Genomic DNA, 19,182 nt, shown 5'->3' on the forward strand with positions numbered 1-19,182 from the left:
TGCAAGGTCCTCTGTGATCTGGCCTCTGCTCACACCGCCTCACCTCTCCCCACTCCCCATTTTATCCTTTATCCTCCAGCATTGTGGTGGAAAGAACAATGGCCTCCAAAGATATCCAGGTCCTAAGACCCGGGATCTGTGAAGGACATTACCTTACACGGAAAAGGCACTTTGCAGATGTAATTAGATTAAGGCTCTTGAGAGGGGGAGGTGATCCTCGTTTATACCAATGGGGCCTGATGTAATCACAAGTGTCTTTATCAGAGGGCGGGAGGGAAATTAGACTACAGGAGAGGAGAAGGATCTGACCCCAGAGGCAGAGATTGGAGTGACGAGGCGACAGGCCAAGGAATGCCACAGCTACCAGAAGCTGGAAGAGGCAAGAAAGGATTCTCTCCCTGGAGCTCCCAGAAGGAACCAGCCCTGCCAACACCTCCATTGTAGCTCCATAAGATTCAGTTCAGACTTCTGGCCTCTAGAACTCCAAGAGAATACATTTCTGTTGTTTTAAGCCACTAAATCTATGGTAATCTGTTACAGCAGCAATAGGAAACTGATACAAGCCTTGTCAAATGACAGTGGTTCCAGAACACATCCTGCCGGTCGCTTCTTCTGAGGTCCCGTCCCCTTTCTTGGAGATGCCTCCCCCCCCACCCCCCCGCGCCTGCTTTAGTTCTCCCCCTTCCTTGAGGTTCAGCTTCAGTAGCATCGCCTGCTTTCCTGGTTGCCCCAGGCTGGGTGAGAATCCCTACTCCAGGTTCGCACCACATCTGAGCATTGCCTTACCACTGCATTCACCAGAAGGTACCGTCACGGTATTCATGTGTCTGACTTCCCAACTAGGCTGTGAGCTCTTAGGGGCAGAAATCAAGAGCTGTTCTTCCTGGAGTCCTCTGTGTGTAGTGCCTAGCATATGGATTGGCATGAGTCCTCTATATTTATTGAATGAATGAGTAAACAAGTGGTTAAACTTCTTGACCTCCTGGAGCAGGTGACTTTCACATCCACTCCACTTCAGCTGTCTCTTCTTACAGCTTATCCTCTGGCCCTGGCACCTGCCATCAGCCGGGGTCAGGTCTGACAGCTGGGCTACCCACTGAGAATACTGCAAAATAAGTACCACGGGGAAAACATAGAATACCCCAAAATAACAAAATGTTTGGGGTTTTTTGGAAGGGTAAGGATTAGAGCCTATAATGGAGAATGTGGTAATGCCTAATTCCTCCTTAACATGCCATTCCTTGAGTTTCTCAACCTAGCCCCGGCAGGACATGCAGCTCAGTTACTACCTGCTGCAGCTTCCATTGCTCCCTGATGATTCATAAAACTCTACAACTAAACTTCAACTATTCTTAACACATAATATGATTTAGTTACCAATAAGCTCATAATTGACATTCTTAGAGTTAGTTACGCACTATTCACCAGCTAATACACTTTAAGTGGGACTATAGGCTTCCATTTACCATTTGATAAAGGTATTAGGCTGAAGCTGGAAATACAGGTTTATTTTGCAAATTGTTTGTCTACAAGGATTTTTACCCAACGACTGCAACGTGATTTTCCTCCTTGTCAAACAAGACAGGCTGTCATCTTCTCCAATGTCTACAGACCCAGGGAGACTTTACTAATGCAAGGATGTAAAACAAACAAAACCAAAAATGCACCAGAGCAAAGCAGTAAGGAATTATAAACTAACTTTAATTACATCAAGAGGAAGAATTCCAAACCATGTTGAGAATGTATATTTTAAAGTTTAAATCTAGTTAATATATTCTAACTATAACATAATCCTCTAAACATAAAAGTATTTGTGATGGCAAATAAACAGAACAATCGTTTAGGAGCATCTAGGAATATTGCTACAATCAATTTATGTAAATAGAAATCCATGTCTTTATTAGTAAGGTACCACACAGAGTAAAAATTCACATAGGACAGGCTTATAAATATACATAAATTTCAAAATCAATCACAATTGAACATTAGGTACACAATTATTATAAAAGAAATATAACCCATCAATGTCTATTTAAAGGCATAGTTTTTACAAAATGTATTTTGTAGACAGTCTCAAAAAAGTATATTAATACTCCTGGAGCCAGATTGTCCCAGCATGTGTGTGCGTCTGTGGGACTAAGGCATGTGGAGAAGCTGCATTCATCTTCCAGGGGGCCAGCACATTGTATGTGATGAAATGGTTACCGCCCTCGTGACCTGGGTGAATGCCACAGCCACCAGCACCCCGTAACCCTAGGGTATTGCTTACTCTCCAGAAGATGGAACTGAACACTATTCGCCTATTAGCAAATATCCAGGTGGAAAACTGAAAGCAGTCAAGCATCAGTCTATTTTAAGTGAAAAATCCCAAAGAGCTTGATGATTCACTTCAATTTTTCAGTCCCCAGACATATTTAAGATCACATTAGCATAGCCATTATTTTTGTGAAAAGAACTTATAACTTAAGTCACTTGTTAAATATAAAAACAAGTCTGACTTGAAATTAAATAATTGAATAACTGAATAAGGAATCTAATTAAATACAAAACAGGGAAAGGTTGCATCAACATGCCATTTACTCAGTTAACACTAGTCTTAGTTTCTTAACTAACAGTATGGAAAAGTCAAACTCAACAATGATACTTTATACATTCTTCACAATTCATATAATGTTGAGTGGAGGAGGCAAATCTTATTAAAGGATCCAGGAATCCTTTCTACAAACTAAATTACTATAAACTCAAGGGTAGTTTTGCCTGTAATACACATATGTTTTATCTCTTGGGTTTTAAAGCATTCAAGAGATCAGAAACAGAAACAATCCTGACAAAGACCCTCAGATGGTCATGGTACGTATACATAGGCATTTGTGTATAAAAACACACATACCTTGTCATGTATATACAAATATATACAAACACACTGATAATAATCAAACTGTTCACTAAACATAACCAGTTCTGTTTAGAGAACAAGGATATACAATACAATTATATACAACAAAGTATACACATCTCAGCATTTGGCCTATTGCAGTGGTTCTCAAACATTTTTCATTATGATACACAAGGTAGATACTATAGTAACAGGTGTAAAACACTCCAGTAGGTGTAACAGATTTTGATAACAGTTTTTAAAAAGTCTCCATTTTTTAAATGTCTACAGGGAAATAAATTACTCTGAAACATTGTAATCCCCACCATGAAAAGCAATTCAACAGTAAAGTCCCTCATGATTGCCACAGCTTAGGTAAAATGAAACTGCTGCTTACCCAGCTCTGACTTTACTGTGACAGAGCTGAACAGCTCAAACAGAGATCGCAAAGCCTAAAATATTTACCAGCTGGCCCTTTAGAGAAAAAGTTTGTTGACCCCTAGGCTAGAGTGAAGAATAACACACCTCAGTGGTAATATCTCTTAAGCACAAAATCCTGAATATAGACAGTAAACTTAATTACAGAAATATAGTAAAAACCATCTGGGATGGAAATCCATCCATGAGTTGTCCAAACTTTCTGATTTCCTTAATGACAAAAGCCATCTCAAGATAATTAAATATGGCTCCTGCATTTTGTCTGAAATTGTGTTCATAAATTCATCTTTGAGATTACAAGGGAGCAACAGAAGGGCACTGGGCTCCAAGTTAGACCTGGGCTTTAGGGAAGTCACTGCTAAAAATTAACTAAGACAAATACATTCTTCTAGTCTTGTCCAATCTGTGTATTACTGAAAACAAAAACAAAACAAAAAAGCAAAAAACTATTAAAAGCACTAAAATGACTGGTAAAGAATTTAAACGTTTTTAAGAAGAGAAGAAAGTTCATAGAAAGTAAAATGTACCTCTTTCCCCAAATACAACTATAAAAAGTCCTCCTGGTCATTGTGAAGTAGTAAAGGGGGAAAAAAGCACCTGTCTAAGTTGAATGTAGATGGTGGGTTCCATTTAACAAACCGTTTAATGAGTGTGCATAAAGGCATGAATGTGGAGGAAATCACGTCACCTCCCCAGGCCTCCTCTGCTGCCCCTTTGTAAAATTAGCCCATGAAATGGTCTCTAACGTCCTTGCCAGCACTGGTAATGTATGCCAAATGACTAGCCTCAATTTCTTCATCTGTTAAATGGGATTAATAACAGAATCTACTTCCTCTGGTTGTTGTGAGGATTAAATGAGTAAATCCATGTAAAGTGCTTAGAACAGCACCAGATATATTTAGCTAGCATCATTACTCAATTTAGGCATTTTACAAAAAACATTGGTGAGGCATCTCCCCTGTGACAAGTACTATGTCAGAAAATGGGAATAAAGAGATAAAACAGAAGTTTATTCTCTTATATTAGGTAAGAATGAATGGAATTGAAGTACAGAGTTTTCATTTCAGAATGTCTATAAATTGAAGATTCTCTAAGATGATGGTCAAATGCTGCTCTGCATCCCTGATCTGTGAATTCTTATTTCTGAATAATGATTATTGTTAAAAATGTCAATTAAGGTGCACTGCGGGGCAAAGCAGCATTGTTACTAACAATCTTTCTATTTGTGTTTCAAGACAAAGTTAGGTGTTTGTTAACGGAATCGTTTGATCACAGGTGGAAGAAAATAAAAACGTTAGCCAGTCAGGCAATGTTCATGAAATACAAGGTTTCTGAACCAAATGAACTTGCCATACAAGCACAGTTTCATTTATTTATCTATTCGACAAATGTTTGCCGAGTCCCTACTATGTAGTAGTGTCTGCTACAATGACAAGTAACAAGAAATGGTCACTGCATTAGGGAGTTAGCAGGGAGGACAAGCCAGCAACTACAATAAAGAGTGATGAGTAATATGATTGGGAAGCCCAGTGTGCTATGGGAGCAATTGGTGGGAAACTAACCCTACCTAGTCCAGGAATTGGAGGAAGGAATATTTAAGCTGTGACGTGAAAGATGAGTTGGAGTTCAGCAAGCACAGGAAGTGGAGAATGTTTGGGCCCAGGGAACATCCTGAGAGGTGAGAAAGCAGGTCTGAAGAACTCAGAGCAGTTCAGTTTTGCTGGGACATAGCAAGCGAGGAGTGGTGGCAAAGAGGATATTGGAGGTAATCAGATGGTTTGCATTTTACCCTAATGGCAATGAGAAGTCCTAGAAAGTTCTAAGCACAAATACACAAAACTGGTCATCAAAGTAGGAAAACAATTTGTGAAATAATTAGCTTGACTTGAAATGTAAGCAGAAGGACAATCCATTAAGTTATTCCTTCCCTGCCTGCTACAGAGACTAGCCAAGTTGCTCTTTAGTTTTAATCTATTTATAGCTGAAATATGATACAAATAAGAGAGTGAAATATAAAAATATTTGCTTTCTTATTTACAACGTGGGCACCTGTATACTCAGGATCCTCACTACTAAACAACCGCTATAACTTAGAAGGTGATACACAGGCCATCCTTAGCCATGACAGGAGGACTCGGTTAGGGGAGGCGACGGTAGTCAGGTGGGGCCACCACCAGATGTCTTGAATTTGAATCTTACCCTGTTCCGTTGCTCACTTGATGTTATTTAATCTCTCCCCATCTGCAATAAGGATTATTTCTCCTATGTCCTCGGATGAGTTTGGTAAACTGTGCAATGTCACAGAATCCTGATGTTTTCCTTATTTTCATTCAATTCCAGAAGAATGTGAAAATGTGGGACGTTCACCACTGACATGAATTCCGAGGATGGCATCAGAAATCAGAGTCTGCAGTGTTGTTTAATCACAAAACCCACAAAGCTGGAGTCAGCTTTAAAGCAATGAGGGTTGGGGGGCAAGCCAGAGGACTCCAGAACTCCACAAAGGAAATGCCTCAGCAGTGTACGCTCATAGGCTCTTTTTCTCTAAATGGGCTGTTAACACAGACATGTGGAACAAAGGAACATTTGGGTTCCTTTGAAAAAAAGAAAATGCATTAAGTCAAGGCATTATTATAATTATGCTGACTGCCAGTCCAATTTACAAGTCTGAACACTTTGAATGGACATTCTAGGTGAATTCGCTTTATGGGTCATTTCCCATTTTCTAATTAAAAAGAAAAAAAACTCATCTTTAAAAAGTTTCTACTCTAAATCTCCACAACCCCTCAAAATGTTGATTTATTATCAAAATGCCATAAATTTTTATTAAGGTGATTACATATTTAATTCTACTCAATGTATACCAACTCTGACAACAGAATGAATTATAACCACAGATAAGTACCTTAATATATAAAATACAGTGGTAGGAGAGTCTAAATTCTAACTGCTAAGGATGCCCATATTTTTTGTTATTAATATCCTTTTACATTTTCAGGAACACTCACAATTCCATTTCTAACTGTCCCAAACAGCTATAAAAACGTTTTCTTGCAGCTACTCACTAATTGAGAAGAAATTTCAAATAAATATGAATCATTTTAATACCATTGTAATCTCCCCCATTCTCCCCATCAGCTATGTAATTATCCGAAAGCATTTATGCTTTATGGAAATTTCAAAGTTCTTCTGCCTAAAAGGCTGACCGTGAACTAGGGCCATCCAGTGAAGTTCTCTTTAGTAATACTCCAAGTAAGTCTGTTGAACTGTAATTGGAAGAGTAAAGGTTGTTTAGAGACATGGTTTCTATGCCTAGCTTTCTCTACCTCGCTATGTGTTATCTGACCAAGTAGCCAAAGCTACATGGCATGTGGGCCATAAAAAGGCAGCCTTCCTGGGTCTCAAATCCCATTCGGTAAGACGGCAATAATAATTTTCATCAAGTCAACTCAGAGATGTTACGAAGCTCAAATAAGAAAACATATTTGAAAGTGCTTAGAAAAGTTTTAAGTACTTTCCAAAAGTGTGGGGTCATTATTAAACAATCCTCTTTGATTAGAAAAGAAGTTTGCTCTTTCTTCCAAAAAGCTGAAATCAGATGAGTCTTTTTTAAATAACAGAAGCTAAAATTATCCTGCATATTCTTTAAAAATATATTTACACTAAAGATTTCCTAATCCATTTACTCTGTTGGCTTTGCAGCTGTGGTTAAGGGGTTCCCATCAATAGGTAGAAGGTCAGGGCAACAATGAGAAGCAAACAAAACGGAGAAGAGAAGGTCTGATAGGCAGCTGAGGGCATAAAAATATCTTCATACTTGTAAATACTGACAACACGCTCTGAAGTCGGTGGAGAGTCTATATCATGGCGGGTGATAGAGCCTTGAAGAAAGAAAGGAAAAGGCAGGGGCAATCGAGAAAGGGCACAGATTTAAAATGATATATGCAAACAACAGAAAAACTAAACAAAAGTCTCTAGTGTTGAATACATAAGCAATGATTATCAAGATCGGGAACCAGATATTAGAATTATCATCAGCATTCTCTATATTTGTACATATAATGAAGAACACAAAAATTAGCTAAATTTATCCAAAAAGACTGGTTCTCATGAATCTGCACACCCTCTACCAGAACAATGCTAGTGGTCTTTCCATGGCACAGTTTTAAGATTTCTCCTTAGTATTGTATAAAGGCCTACTTTTAAGGTCTCTAATGAGTTTTATCTTATTGATACCAAATGTAAAACTATATTTTGATTTCGAAGAGCAAGAGCTACTCATTTTTTTCCCTCAAATATATCTTTTATACATGGATCATTGACAACTCCTGACCACACTAGACTCCCTTACAGAAGCCTCTTTCATTGTCTCTGGCATTTAAAGTGGTAGTGCTGCCCAGGCCAGTCCAGAGAGGGTATAGTGTGTTATGTGTGTCAGTATGTCTGTTTGGCTGAGTGGTGTGCAATAATACAGAAGGTAGGAGGATTAAGATACCAAACAAGTCTTCGGACAGGAAACTTTTTGACCTGGTTAGGAAAGAGGGAAAGGCTATGTGTAAAGGATGGTTAATAAGCTGAAGTTGATTAGAAGTGCCTGACCTTCTGAATAATCCATATGAAACTTGGGTTAGGGAGACTGAGGCATATGAGTTCAGAGCAAAGTTGTCCTTGGAAACAGGGCTCTGAGTGAGGGTTTTTAGGGTACCATCTGCTGGGGAAGTCAGGCCGAACTTGACATGTCAAGGCCCTGCTCCAGTGGACATGCTGGCTGCTATTAGCACAAAACAAACTCTCAGGTTGACACTCAGTTTTTCTCTCAACAGATGCCACTTACCTCTCCTACCTAACCTCGCTCATTGATCATGTACATGAACTCCTAGGCTGAGCTATGCACCTCCATTTCATGCCTCCCTTGAGGGAAATCTAATTCCATACCCTCCTTCAAGCGTTAGCTCAAAGTTTATCCCCTTTGAGAGACTTTAAGAGGATGGAGAGGATTTGATCAATAGAGAGGCATTAGAATAGCGTTCAAGAAACAGGAAAAGTACGAGCCTGTATATGGGGTAGGAATGTGCCTGTTTTCTTTGGAGATAGTGAGCAGAACAACAGAAGTCCTGAGGGCTTATCAGGCAAAGCGGGATCAGACTCGGGGAGGGCTGGTAATGTTAGCCTATTATGCCCTATATCTAAGAAGATGACCTTCTGATGTACAGCACTTTCCAACTTGTAAAGCAATTTCAATGCTTGTTTGCATTTAATCCTTACAATAACCCTATGAAGTTGGTATTATTATTACCCCCATTTTAGATATATAGAAATTGGAGCTCAGAATTTAGATAAAGGCTAGATACAGCTACCAAGGGGCAGAACCAACACTCAAACCCAAAGTTTTAGACTCCAAATTCCTTCAAGTACAATGAGTTCATCTATTTATCCATCGACGGACACTGAGGTTGTTTCCATATCTTGGCTATTATAAATAATGCTGCTATGAACATAGGGGTGCATATTTCTTTTCAAAGTAGTGTTTTCTTCAGATAAGCAAGTAGAAGTAGAATCGCTGGATCATATGGTAAAGCTCTATTTTTAATTTTTTGAGGAACCTCCATACAGTTTTCCATAGTGGCTGCACCAACTTACATTCCCACCAACAGACAAGGGTTTCCTTTTCTCCACATCCTTGCCAACAATTGTTCTTTCTTATCTTTTTGATAATAGTCATTCTGAAAGGTGTGAGGTGATATCTCATCGTGGTTTTGATCTGCATTTCCCTGACGATTAGTGATACTGAGCATCTCTTCACGTCTGTTGCCCATCTGTATGTCTTCTTGGGTAAAATGTCTATTCAGATCCTCTGCCCATTTTTTAATTGGATTTTTTTTCGTTATTGAGTTGCATGAGTTCTTTATACATTTTGGATATTAACACCTTATCGGATATATGATTTGCAGATATCTTCTCCTATTCAGTAGGTTGCCTTTTCATTGTGTTGATGATTTCCTTCGCTGTACAGAAGCTTTTTAGTTTGATGTAGTCCCATTTTTGTTTTTGTTGCCCTTACCTTCGGACTCAGGTCCAAAAAAATGATCACTAAGACCAATGCCAAGGAGCTTACTGCCTATGTTTTCTTCTAGGAGTTTTATGATTTCAGGTCTTACATTCAAGTCTTTAATCCATTTTGAGTTGATTTTGTGTATGATGAAAGAGAGTGGAGCAGGTTCATTCTTTTGCATGTGGCCGTCCAGTTTTCCCAACGCCATTTATTGAAGAGACTGTCCATTCCTCATTGTATATTACTGTCCTCTTTGTCATAAATTAAATGACCTTATATGCATCAGTTTATTTCTGGGCTTTTTATTCTGTTTCATTGATCTGCACATCTGTTTTTATGCCAATATCATACTGTTTGATTACTATAGCTTTGTAACATAGTTTGAAATCAGGGAGCATGATGCCTCCAGCTTTGTTCTTTCCCAAGACTGTTTTGGCTATTTTGGGTCTTTTGCAGTTCCACACAAATTTTAGGATTGCTTGTTCAATGCCATTGTAATTTTGATAGGGGTTGCATTGAATCTGTAGATTGCTTTGGGTAATATGGACATTTTAACAATATCAATTCTTCCAATCCATGAGCAATCCATTTATTTGTGTCTTCACCAATTTCTTTCATCAATATCTTATAGTTTTCAGTGTACAGGTCTTTCACCTCCTTGGTTACATTTATTCCTAGGTATTTTATGCTTTTTGATGCATCTGTAAAAGTGACTGTCTTCTTAATTTCTTTAATAGTTCATTGTTAGTGTAAAAAATGCAACAGATTTTTGTACATTGATTTTTTACCCAGAAACTTTACTGAATTTATTTATTAGTTCTAACAGTATTTTGGTGGAGTCTTTAGGGTTTTCTATATATAAAAGCATAAGAAGACATGGTATATATATATTATATGTGGTATATTAGACATGGTATCCATATTTTATATATATCCATATATATTATGTATATATATCATATATATAATATGGAATACTACTCAGCCATAAAAAAGAATAAAATCTTGCCATTTGTGACAACATGGATGGACTCGAGGGTATCACGGTAAGTGAAATAAGTCAGACAGAGAAAGACAAATACTGTATGATCTCCTTTATATGTGGAATATAAAAAACAAAACAAATGAACAAAACAAAACTCATAGATACAGAGAACAGATTGATGGTTGCTAGAGATGAGGGAGGTTGGAGAGTGGGCAAAAAGAGTGAAAGGGATCAAGAGGTACAAATTTCCAGTTATAAAATAAGTAAGTCATGGGAATGTAATGTATAGCATAGTAACTATAGTCAATAATATTGTATTGCATGTTTGAAAGTTGCTAAGAGAGTAGATCTTGAAAGTTCTCTTCACAAGGAAAAAAACATTTGTAACTCTGTATGGTGACAGATGGTAACTAGACTTATTGTGGTGATCATTTTGCAATGTATACAAATATCAAATCATTACCTTCTACACCTGAAACTAATATACAATTATGTGTCGCTTAACAACAGGGATGTTCTAAGAAATGCATTGGTTAGGTGATTTCATTGTTGTGTGAACATCATAGAGCGCACTTACACAAACCTAGATGGTATAACCTAGTACACACCTAGGCTATATGGTGCTAATCTTATGGGACCGTCATATATGCGGTCCATTGTTGACTGAAACGTCATTATGTGGGACACGACTTTAATGTTATATGTCAATTATACTTCCACAAAAAAAATTTAAATTCTGCCTTACAAAAAAAAGTTTATTTCTCCAGCCTGAGGTATAATTTATTTCCCAGGGTACTGAAAGTACTTGAAGATACAATTGCAGATCCATTGTTGGTAACCTGGGAAATAAGCAAGTGGGAAAGGTGTCGCAAATCTGGAGGCATCCAAATGGTTTCCCAATCAGAAACAGGCAAAAAAAGGTATGAAATCTCCAGACTGATCAATGGAAGCAATTTGAAGAAAAAAACCCAACAGAAACATTAGGCAACAGAGAGTTGATGAGCACAGAATAAAGAAAGATGCAGCTCCCAGGAGCCAGAACAAATTTTCATACAAGGACTGCAAACAACTCACTTCCATCCTTGGCCAGGCCCTTAGACTGATCAACCAGGAGGATGGTGAAGACAGAGTGTAACTTGATTTTAGTGGCCTCTAAAAGGTCTCATGATATCCTCAGGTATTAGGGAAACGCTGAAGAGCCTTGACACCCAAAATGAGGTCATCAATGGACCAGGGTCACTGGGCAGCTTGTTAGACACGCAGAATCTCAGACCTCAGCGCAGATCCACTGAAAACCTCACTTGAACAATGCAGCCAGGCAATTCCTACACATGTTAAAATCTGAGGAGTGATGGGCTAAACTGTAGGATAATTTGGTAGATTTGTGACCACCAGAATAGTCATAAAGTGAGCACTAATGACACGCTTGGCATCAATCTCCAGGGAAGTCTCCAGAAGACCTTTCCTGCTGAGTATTTTTATATTTAGAGCATAGGAGTTAGGAGTACTCACAGACTTTGGAGTCAGACAGATCTAGGATTGAATTTTAGTTCTTCCATTAATTAGTTGTATAGCCTTGACATGTTCCTTAATCTCTCTAAAATGAGGATGACAACTCCTATAACTCTCAAGGGTGGGTGAGGAGTAAATGAGAACGTTGTGAGAATTAGAGCCCATACCCCACATATAGCAGAAATATGACCTGTTCCATTAAGCGCACAGCTCATCACATACAATCTTGTACTGATCTAGCCATGCATGTGTATAACCTGTCCCTTTGTATGTCTGTGTGTATAATAAGTCTATCATAACCTTCTGAAGGCAGGATCATATCTCCTTATTCTTTTATATTATCTGAAGTGCTTATCACTCACTCTCTTGCCCAATAAATAATGAACACAAGCACACGGTGTCTGGTGTTTAATCTAGATGCCAAAAGGTCAGCTTACCCTGAATGGCTGGACCCCAAGCAAAGAGATAATACCAACTCAAATGCAGATCAACAATTGTTTCATCTCTGGGAACGTTGACTGGGCGTTTAAATCTGCAGGTGACCCGATTGTTCTCAAAAACTCCTTCTTCATCTCTGGCAGGATTTCTCTGAATCTCTTTTGCCCACTGGCCTACATTATAGAAGTGCTGTATGCGGACCCTGCCATTGTCATCGTGGACGCAGGCCATGACATCGTCACCGCCCTAACATGAAAAATGATGAAGAAAAATGTCAAAGGTGCGTCTTCTGCAAACTTTTCTGCTACAAAGAAATTTCACTCAGAAACATACATTCCATTACCTCTGTAATTTGAAATCCCACCCAAAGAATTATTTTAAATGCCATTAAAAAGTTATTTAATATTTAAATATATATTTAATATATAAATTAAATATTTTAATTATTTAAAATGCCATATTTTAAATGCTACTTTAACCAAATGATCAAAGTTAGCGTCACAATAGCTGACATCAAGCGTCTCCTGATGTGATGTTCAGAGAAGACTATGCCAGCAGCCACCTAGAATTCCTGCCAAAAACACAACAACAAACCTAATCATAAGGAAACAATCAGACAAACCCAAATTGAAGGTCATTCTACAAAAAAACTGGCCTGTAATCTTCAAAAGGGTCAATGTCATGTAAGAGGAAAAAAAAAAGAAAAAGGCTAAGCAACTATTTCAAAATAAGGAAGACTACAGACACCTGACAACTAATGGTGTCCCTAGACAGAATCCTGGGTCATAGAATAAAAATCTCTATAAAAGACAGTATTTGGACAACTGGCAACATTTGAAAATGGACAGTATATTTGCTAATACTATTGTATCTATGTTAAATTTCCTGACTTTAATAAATTGTATAAGGACAGAGAATGTCCTTGATTTTAAGACACACCCACTTAAACATTTAGTGTCAAAGGGTCCTGATATCTTTCATTTAATCTCCAAGGTTTCCAGAATATAATAAAAATAGTAATAAGTAATAGCACTCAGAGTAGTAGTGTCAGCAGCAGCAGCAACAGTGGTAGAGAGAGAAAGCAAGTGTGGCAAAACGTTAGTGTTTGTGAAAAAGTTCTGGAACTAGATGGTGGTGATGGTTGCACACTGTGAATGCAATTGATGCCACAAAATTATACACTTTAAAATGGTTAAAATGGTAAACTTTTTTTTTTAAAGATTTTATTTTTTCCTTTTTCTCCCCAAAGCCCCCCGGTACATAGTTGTATATTCTTCGTTGTGGGTCCTTCTAGTTGTGGCATGTGGGACGCTGCCTCAGCGTGGTTTGATGAGCAGTGCCATGTCCGCGCCCAGGATTTGAACCAACGAAACACTGGGCCACCTGCAGCGGAGTGCGCGAACTTAACCACTCGGCCACGGGGCCAGCCCCTAAAATGGTAAACTTTATGTTGCATACATTTTGCCACAATAAAAAGAGTTATTTGGTGAATCTAGGTGAAACATATATACAGGAGTTCATTGTGCTATCCTTACACCTTGTCTGTAGGTTTAAAATTTTTTCAAAACAAGTCAAAAAAGTTAAAGGCGTTCATCAGTAGCAAATGTACCACTCTCTAGGAGATGCTGATAATGGGGGAGGCTATGTATGTGTGGGGTGAGGGGATGTATGGAAATTTTCTGTATTTTCTACTCAATTTTGCTGTGAACCTAAAACTGCTCTAAAAAATAAAGCCTAATTAAAAACAACAACAATGCATCATTTCAAAAAAAGTTAAAGGCTATTTAAAAGGGGTTCCAATTGCTTTCCCTATGCATCAGGTTCTGAAAAAATTTTAATCTGTACTTCTTCTGGAAATAATAGGAGCAGAAAAGAGAGACCTATATTTTGACGGCCTTTCGATAGGAAAATGTCAAACAAAATTTGGACGCTCCTCACTCAACCTCCCTCCTCTGAGCCCCTCATCTTAACAGCTGCATGAGGGATGCAAATGCATTCCAGGGAAGGAAATGGGCAACTGCATTGCAAGCCAGCTTCTGGGATGGTACACACCTGCAGTTTCTCCTCCTGGCCCTACAGTTGGAGGTAAGTGACGCAGATTCATACCCATGCGGTCTTACCAGCTGGACCCATCTTCTTGCTGCCTGGACTGGGAATTCGTGAAAGCTCACTCTTCTGGTGACCTCTCCACGAACTAAGCCACTGGAGCTTTGACTGCTTAGCTCGATCCCCCAGTCTCTTCTTACTACCCACCCACAACCCAAGTCCAACCCACTAGTGAAGTCTGTTAGCGTTACCTTCAAAACATATCCGAAGTCTGAGCACTTCTCCCCACTCCTACTGCTGTAACCTTGCTCTGAGCTGCCCTCCTCTTATTGCAAGAGCCTCAAAACAGGCCAGGTGAAGAGAAGAAGGGTGCTCTAGACAGAGCAGCAGTATGTGCAAAGGTACGGAGGCCTGAGAAAGTCTGGCTGTTTAGGAAGCATCCTGGCACAGTGAAGTGGCAAATGATGGGGCTACAGAGAAAAGAGGAAAGAATGCAGCAGAAGCACAGAGAGAAGCAGAAGTAAGAGATGGCCAGCTGCCTGGGTTCCTGATGCCGCACTTGTTCTTGGTCACGGTCCCTTCTAAAGTCTAGATGTGTTCGTGCTCCGGTGTACTGTGGAAGACTGAATCGTTGGACCCATCCACACCTTCACAGAGCCCCTTAGTTGGTGGTGGTGGTGGGGTGTACTTCCCTGCCTCTTCGTTCTGAGCTTGTCTGGCTTACTGACTTTGGGCAATGGCATGGAATGTTAGCAGGGAGAATGTGAGCAGAGGTTTGAAATAAGCTTAGATGGCTCTTGTACTTCTGCCTCTGCCATGAAAAGAACATGCCTTGGTAGCTGCTGGTTCCCGAATGATTACAGAAAACCTGAATCCAACCCATGGACTGGAGCCAAGCCCAGCTGAGCCTCAGCCAAGCCACACATGTGAGTGAGAAATGAACGCCTACTGCCATAAGCCATGGAGTTTTAGAGGCTCTTCTTGCAGCATCACTGTGGAAACAACTACTGAATATAGGGACCACGAGACACTTGGTTTTCTCATAACCAACCCTTCCTTCTCCATTGAAGCTAGCTGGAATTTTTTTTTTTTAACCTGCAATCAGAGAGCCATAACTAACATAATTGTTATACTGCTTTGATCCATATCTTTGCATTGTTTTGAAAAAGAAGATCAAACTCCAGAAATTCACTTCTCACATTTAAAAGCGGCATGGTAGCTTAGAGAAACATACCCATGCCCATTCTCTAAACTCTAAAACAGCACCGCGAATTAAAGAGAAAAATCAGCTTCTCGCATGATTTGCGTCTTACCATTTTCTTGTCGGAAGAGAATCCGACTGCTACCCAGCCATCAGTGTCTGCGCTCAGCTCAAATTCCACATCGGCCCCTATCATCCGGTAGCTAAGGAAGTAGTCACAGGTCTCTGCATTACAGCCTGGTTTGCCATATCTACAGGACATATCAAGACAGACATTATTGCTTCTTCAGCTACTTATTCAACATACTTTAAGAGAGCATCTCTGTATCGGGCAGGACACTAAGCAATATTATTAAAATAAATGAGATCTTTGCTACCTGGGATCTCAAGACCACGGCTGCACTCAGGAGAGCCCCTGGAGATGGTCTGCTCCTGTTTACACATGAACTGAGGTCCAGAGCTGAGAAGGTGCTGGCAGAGTGAGTGCGTAGCTGCAAGAGGATTTGAATCCAGGCCTCGGCTCCCAGCCAGTGTTCTCTATATTACATTCAAGTTTCTCAAATATCAGTTATTACTGAATTATTTCTGAATCCCTTTTGGCAGCAAAAAATTCTCTGAGTTATAATTTAAATTGTTTTTGTTAATTACATGTATGCCAATTCTTTTTACTGACAAATTTTCATACAAGTAAACTCACAAAAATTTACAAATTAAAGATAAATTAAACTACAAAACCAGGAACGTTTAACTTCACAGCTCATGTGATGGATGATATTGTTTTACTGAAAGTAAATTTGTTTACCTGCATGTGCTGTGACTATACCATACAAGGTCTTTTGATTGAGCGTGTTCTTAGACTAAACATGACTCCACTCTCCTCCACTTTTATCCACTTGAACTGCTGCAAAACCCTGATACATACAATGCACCAAATGAATACCTCATCTGGTATTCACTGAACATGAATGCATCATTTACTTATAAAATTCGCCTTTGTTCTACTACTTGGGGCCAATACAATTACAAATTCAGACACTAAAGTACAGAGCAGTATAAGGTGGTTATCCAGATAATCAGATTATGCATACATCAATCTTTTTAAGGAGCATCATTGAAATGAAAACACAAATTTAAATTTTCTTACAAAGGACTTGCGGATCCTTTAAGAATCGGCAAGCTCTAGTTTGAGGAAGACTGTTTTACATCATTTTCAGAATGACAGAACATTATAGCAACAGGTGAGACAATCTAAGGTCAGATGGAAGGTACCTGAAAGAACAAGACACAAGGCTGCTAAGTATTGACTGAGGCGGGAGGCAAGGAATGAGCTGCTATGCTGGTAGATACCCTGAGCAGCCAAGAATAAACATGGAATTGGGGTCAAAAAGTTGAAAAAGTTGAAAAAGAGTAAAGAAAGCTAGAAGAGGAGTGACTGGGCCAGAAAACAAGACACCCTGAGTCAACAGGCTACTAAAATTCCTTCCTTTCTCAAAAACATCCCCAATCACCAGAATTATACACTGCTGGCCATCTTCCTCAATAATAGTATTATTAGATTTTTAAAAAATTCCTTAGAAATACCCTTGTAATCCAAAGAAAACTCAAAACCCCTGTATTCATTTTTTTCTCAGACCTTGAGCACTGAATCAAAAAAAAAACCCTCAGAACTTTCAGCGCAGTGACCATCCAAGTCTTTACTCAAGGACAATTTGTTTCAGGAAATAAAGGATTCAGAGAGAAGGAGGCTTTCCCAACAGAGCAGAGCTGTCTAGAGGGGAGGCTCACTGTCTACACGACTGTTTTCTAGCTCCAGCCCATCAAGTCTTGATAGAATAGTGCTCATAATCATGCAGGGGCTCCCTGCACCTGAGCTAACAAGCTAGCTACCATAATCAATGCTTAATGTCTACGTAGTTAGTATCACACAGATATCCATAAGTCACGACTATTTACTTGAAAAGGAATTGGGTCTTAGACGTGTCCATCACGGCCTGTCCCACCCACAGCTCCTGCTAAATAAGCACAGACGCAGTCTGTGTCACGTGATTCATCTTTATATGGCCCGCTGGTTAGGAGTAGGCACCTGGGCCAATGGCGGTCAGTCATAAATGAAGAACCAGGGAAGAATGTTCCGGTGCCAAGGGGTGTGCTAGAGCTTAAGGCCTTTAAGTCTGAACACTGGGGAGGCTATTACAAACAAGTCATCTCTCTGCTGAAGTCATGAAGGGGTACAGACCCCTGATTAGAATGAACTGCATGCAATTTAAATGCTACCTTGAGAAGTAATCAATGACTTCGCCTTAACGTTATCCAACCCGCAGATCTACCAACCTAAAGCATCCTTTTGTTTTTCCACAGTCATCCACTTTGATTCTGGCAAACGGATCCACAGGAGGAGCAGTAGGGAAAGGGTAACCTGGGTGGGGAAAATAAATAATGGTTAGAAAACCCAGCAACAAAGTTTCCTATGAGAAATTTTTCTTTTTACTATGTTGACCATTTTTTATCACACACGTGAGAAATTTTTCTTTTTACTGTGTTGACCATTTTCCATCACACACATCTAGAAATGTTCAGAAAAGGGCTCGTTTCAGCCCAACCACCCTCTTCATGAGGGGAGGGTGTAGGGTACACATCTTTGAACCCAGCTTTACAAGGTAACTGAGAATATGTGACTTTTTCCTCATTTTACAGACAAGGAACCTGAGGCACTGAGAGGTGGCCTCGTTTCACATAATCACTGGCTCATCACTGTCCCCTGGGAGTCTTAAAATCACAGTTTTAATGCAATATGCATGCTCTAAGAGAAAAGAATTAACAACAGAACATTTATATATTTGATAGTAGAGGTTTTCCATATCTATACACAACAATAGGACTTTTTCATTTCCCTGAACTTCCACTTTTCATGAAGCTGTATAGAACATTTTCATATCTCACTAAATTCTTTAAACACATCGTTTCCAACGGCTGTGTATGTTTCTTGTAAGATTACTTAACATCATAATGCATTAAACCGTACACTGAAGGGTAAGCCTGCATTACGCTTCCAGTTTGTGACAGAAATACTTTTCTCTCAGGCTTACTCCATGCACACAGGAACCACGTGTGATTCATCTTGTATTCTCTGCCCAGCATAGTGCTTGGCACTGGACACTGAATAAATGATCGTCAAATGAATAAATAAAATCACCCATAGATATAAGACAATGTCAATATCAACTTTAAAAATTATTAGTTTTTCTTTTCTCATTATTTTGAAGTCTTTTCTTTGTGATTTGCAATGTTTTTTAAATGAGGTCTTGTTTACTTTGTTCCATTAGATTATACTTAAAAAAAAAAAAAGCCACCAGGCCACGCATTCCTGGCACACATCTGTGCACTTCGGACTATTCACATCTCCTGCCTTAGATCTTGATCATATGCTAAAATACAGTCCTATCTTTTCACCACCTTTCAAGTAATTGGGCCAAACGCATTACTTTTTCGAGTTTTTTGCTAAGTCCTAAATCCACATTGGTACTGTAGACTGAGTCCTGCCTTGGATGAGTTGATTTTCTCTTAATATTTATTGAACAACTGCTCAATGCTACAAACTATATAAAGCATCTTCATATATGTTCTTTCTCATTTCT

The 19,182-nt window shown here is 39.2% G+C and overlaps 1 protein-coding gene across 1 annotated transcript in view; it reads right to left on the bottom strand.

Annotated features, from left to right (window-relative positions):
• Positions 1-1,680: 1,680 nt before the first annotated feature.
• The window catches only part of FRRS1L (ferric chelate reductase 1 like), a 29,148-nt gene continuing 11,646 nt past the window's right edge, over positions 1,681-19,182 (bottom strand). The window contains exons 2-5 of the mRNA XM_023629854.2: positions 17,879-17,963; positions 15,660-15,798; positions 12,300-12,546; positions 1,681-7,194 (exon numbers count right to left, since the gene is read on the bottom strand). Of these exons, the coding sequence (XP_023485622.2) occupies positions 7,022-7,194; positions 12,300-12,546; positions 15,660-15,798; positions 17,879-17,963 (644 nt within the window). The 3' untranslated portion in view covers positions 1,681-7,021. The remainder of the gene's footprint in view (positions 7,195-12,299; positions 12,547-15,659; positions 15,799-17,878; positions 17,964-19,182) is intronic.

This window comes from Equus caballus, chromosome 25 (assembly GCF_041296265.1).
Source record: "Equus caballus isolate H_3958 breed thoroughbred chromosome 25, TB-T2T, whole genome shotgun sequence".
Lineage (NCBI taxonomy): Eukaryota > Metazoa > Chordata > Mammalia > Perissodactyla > Equidae > Equus > Equus caballus.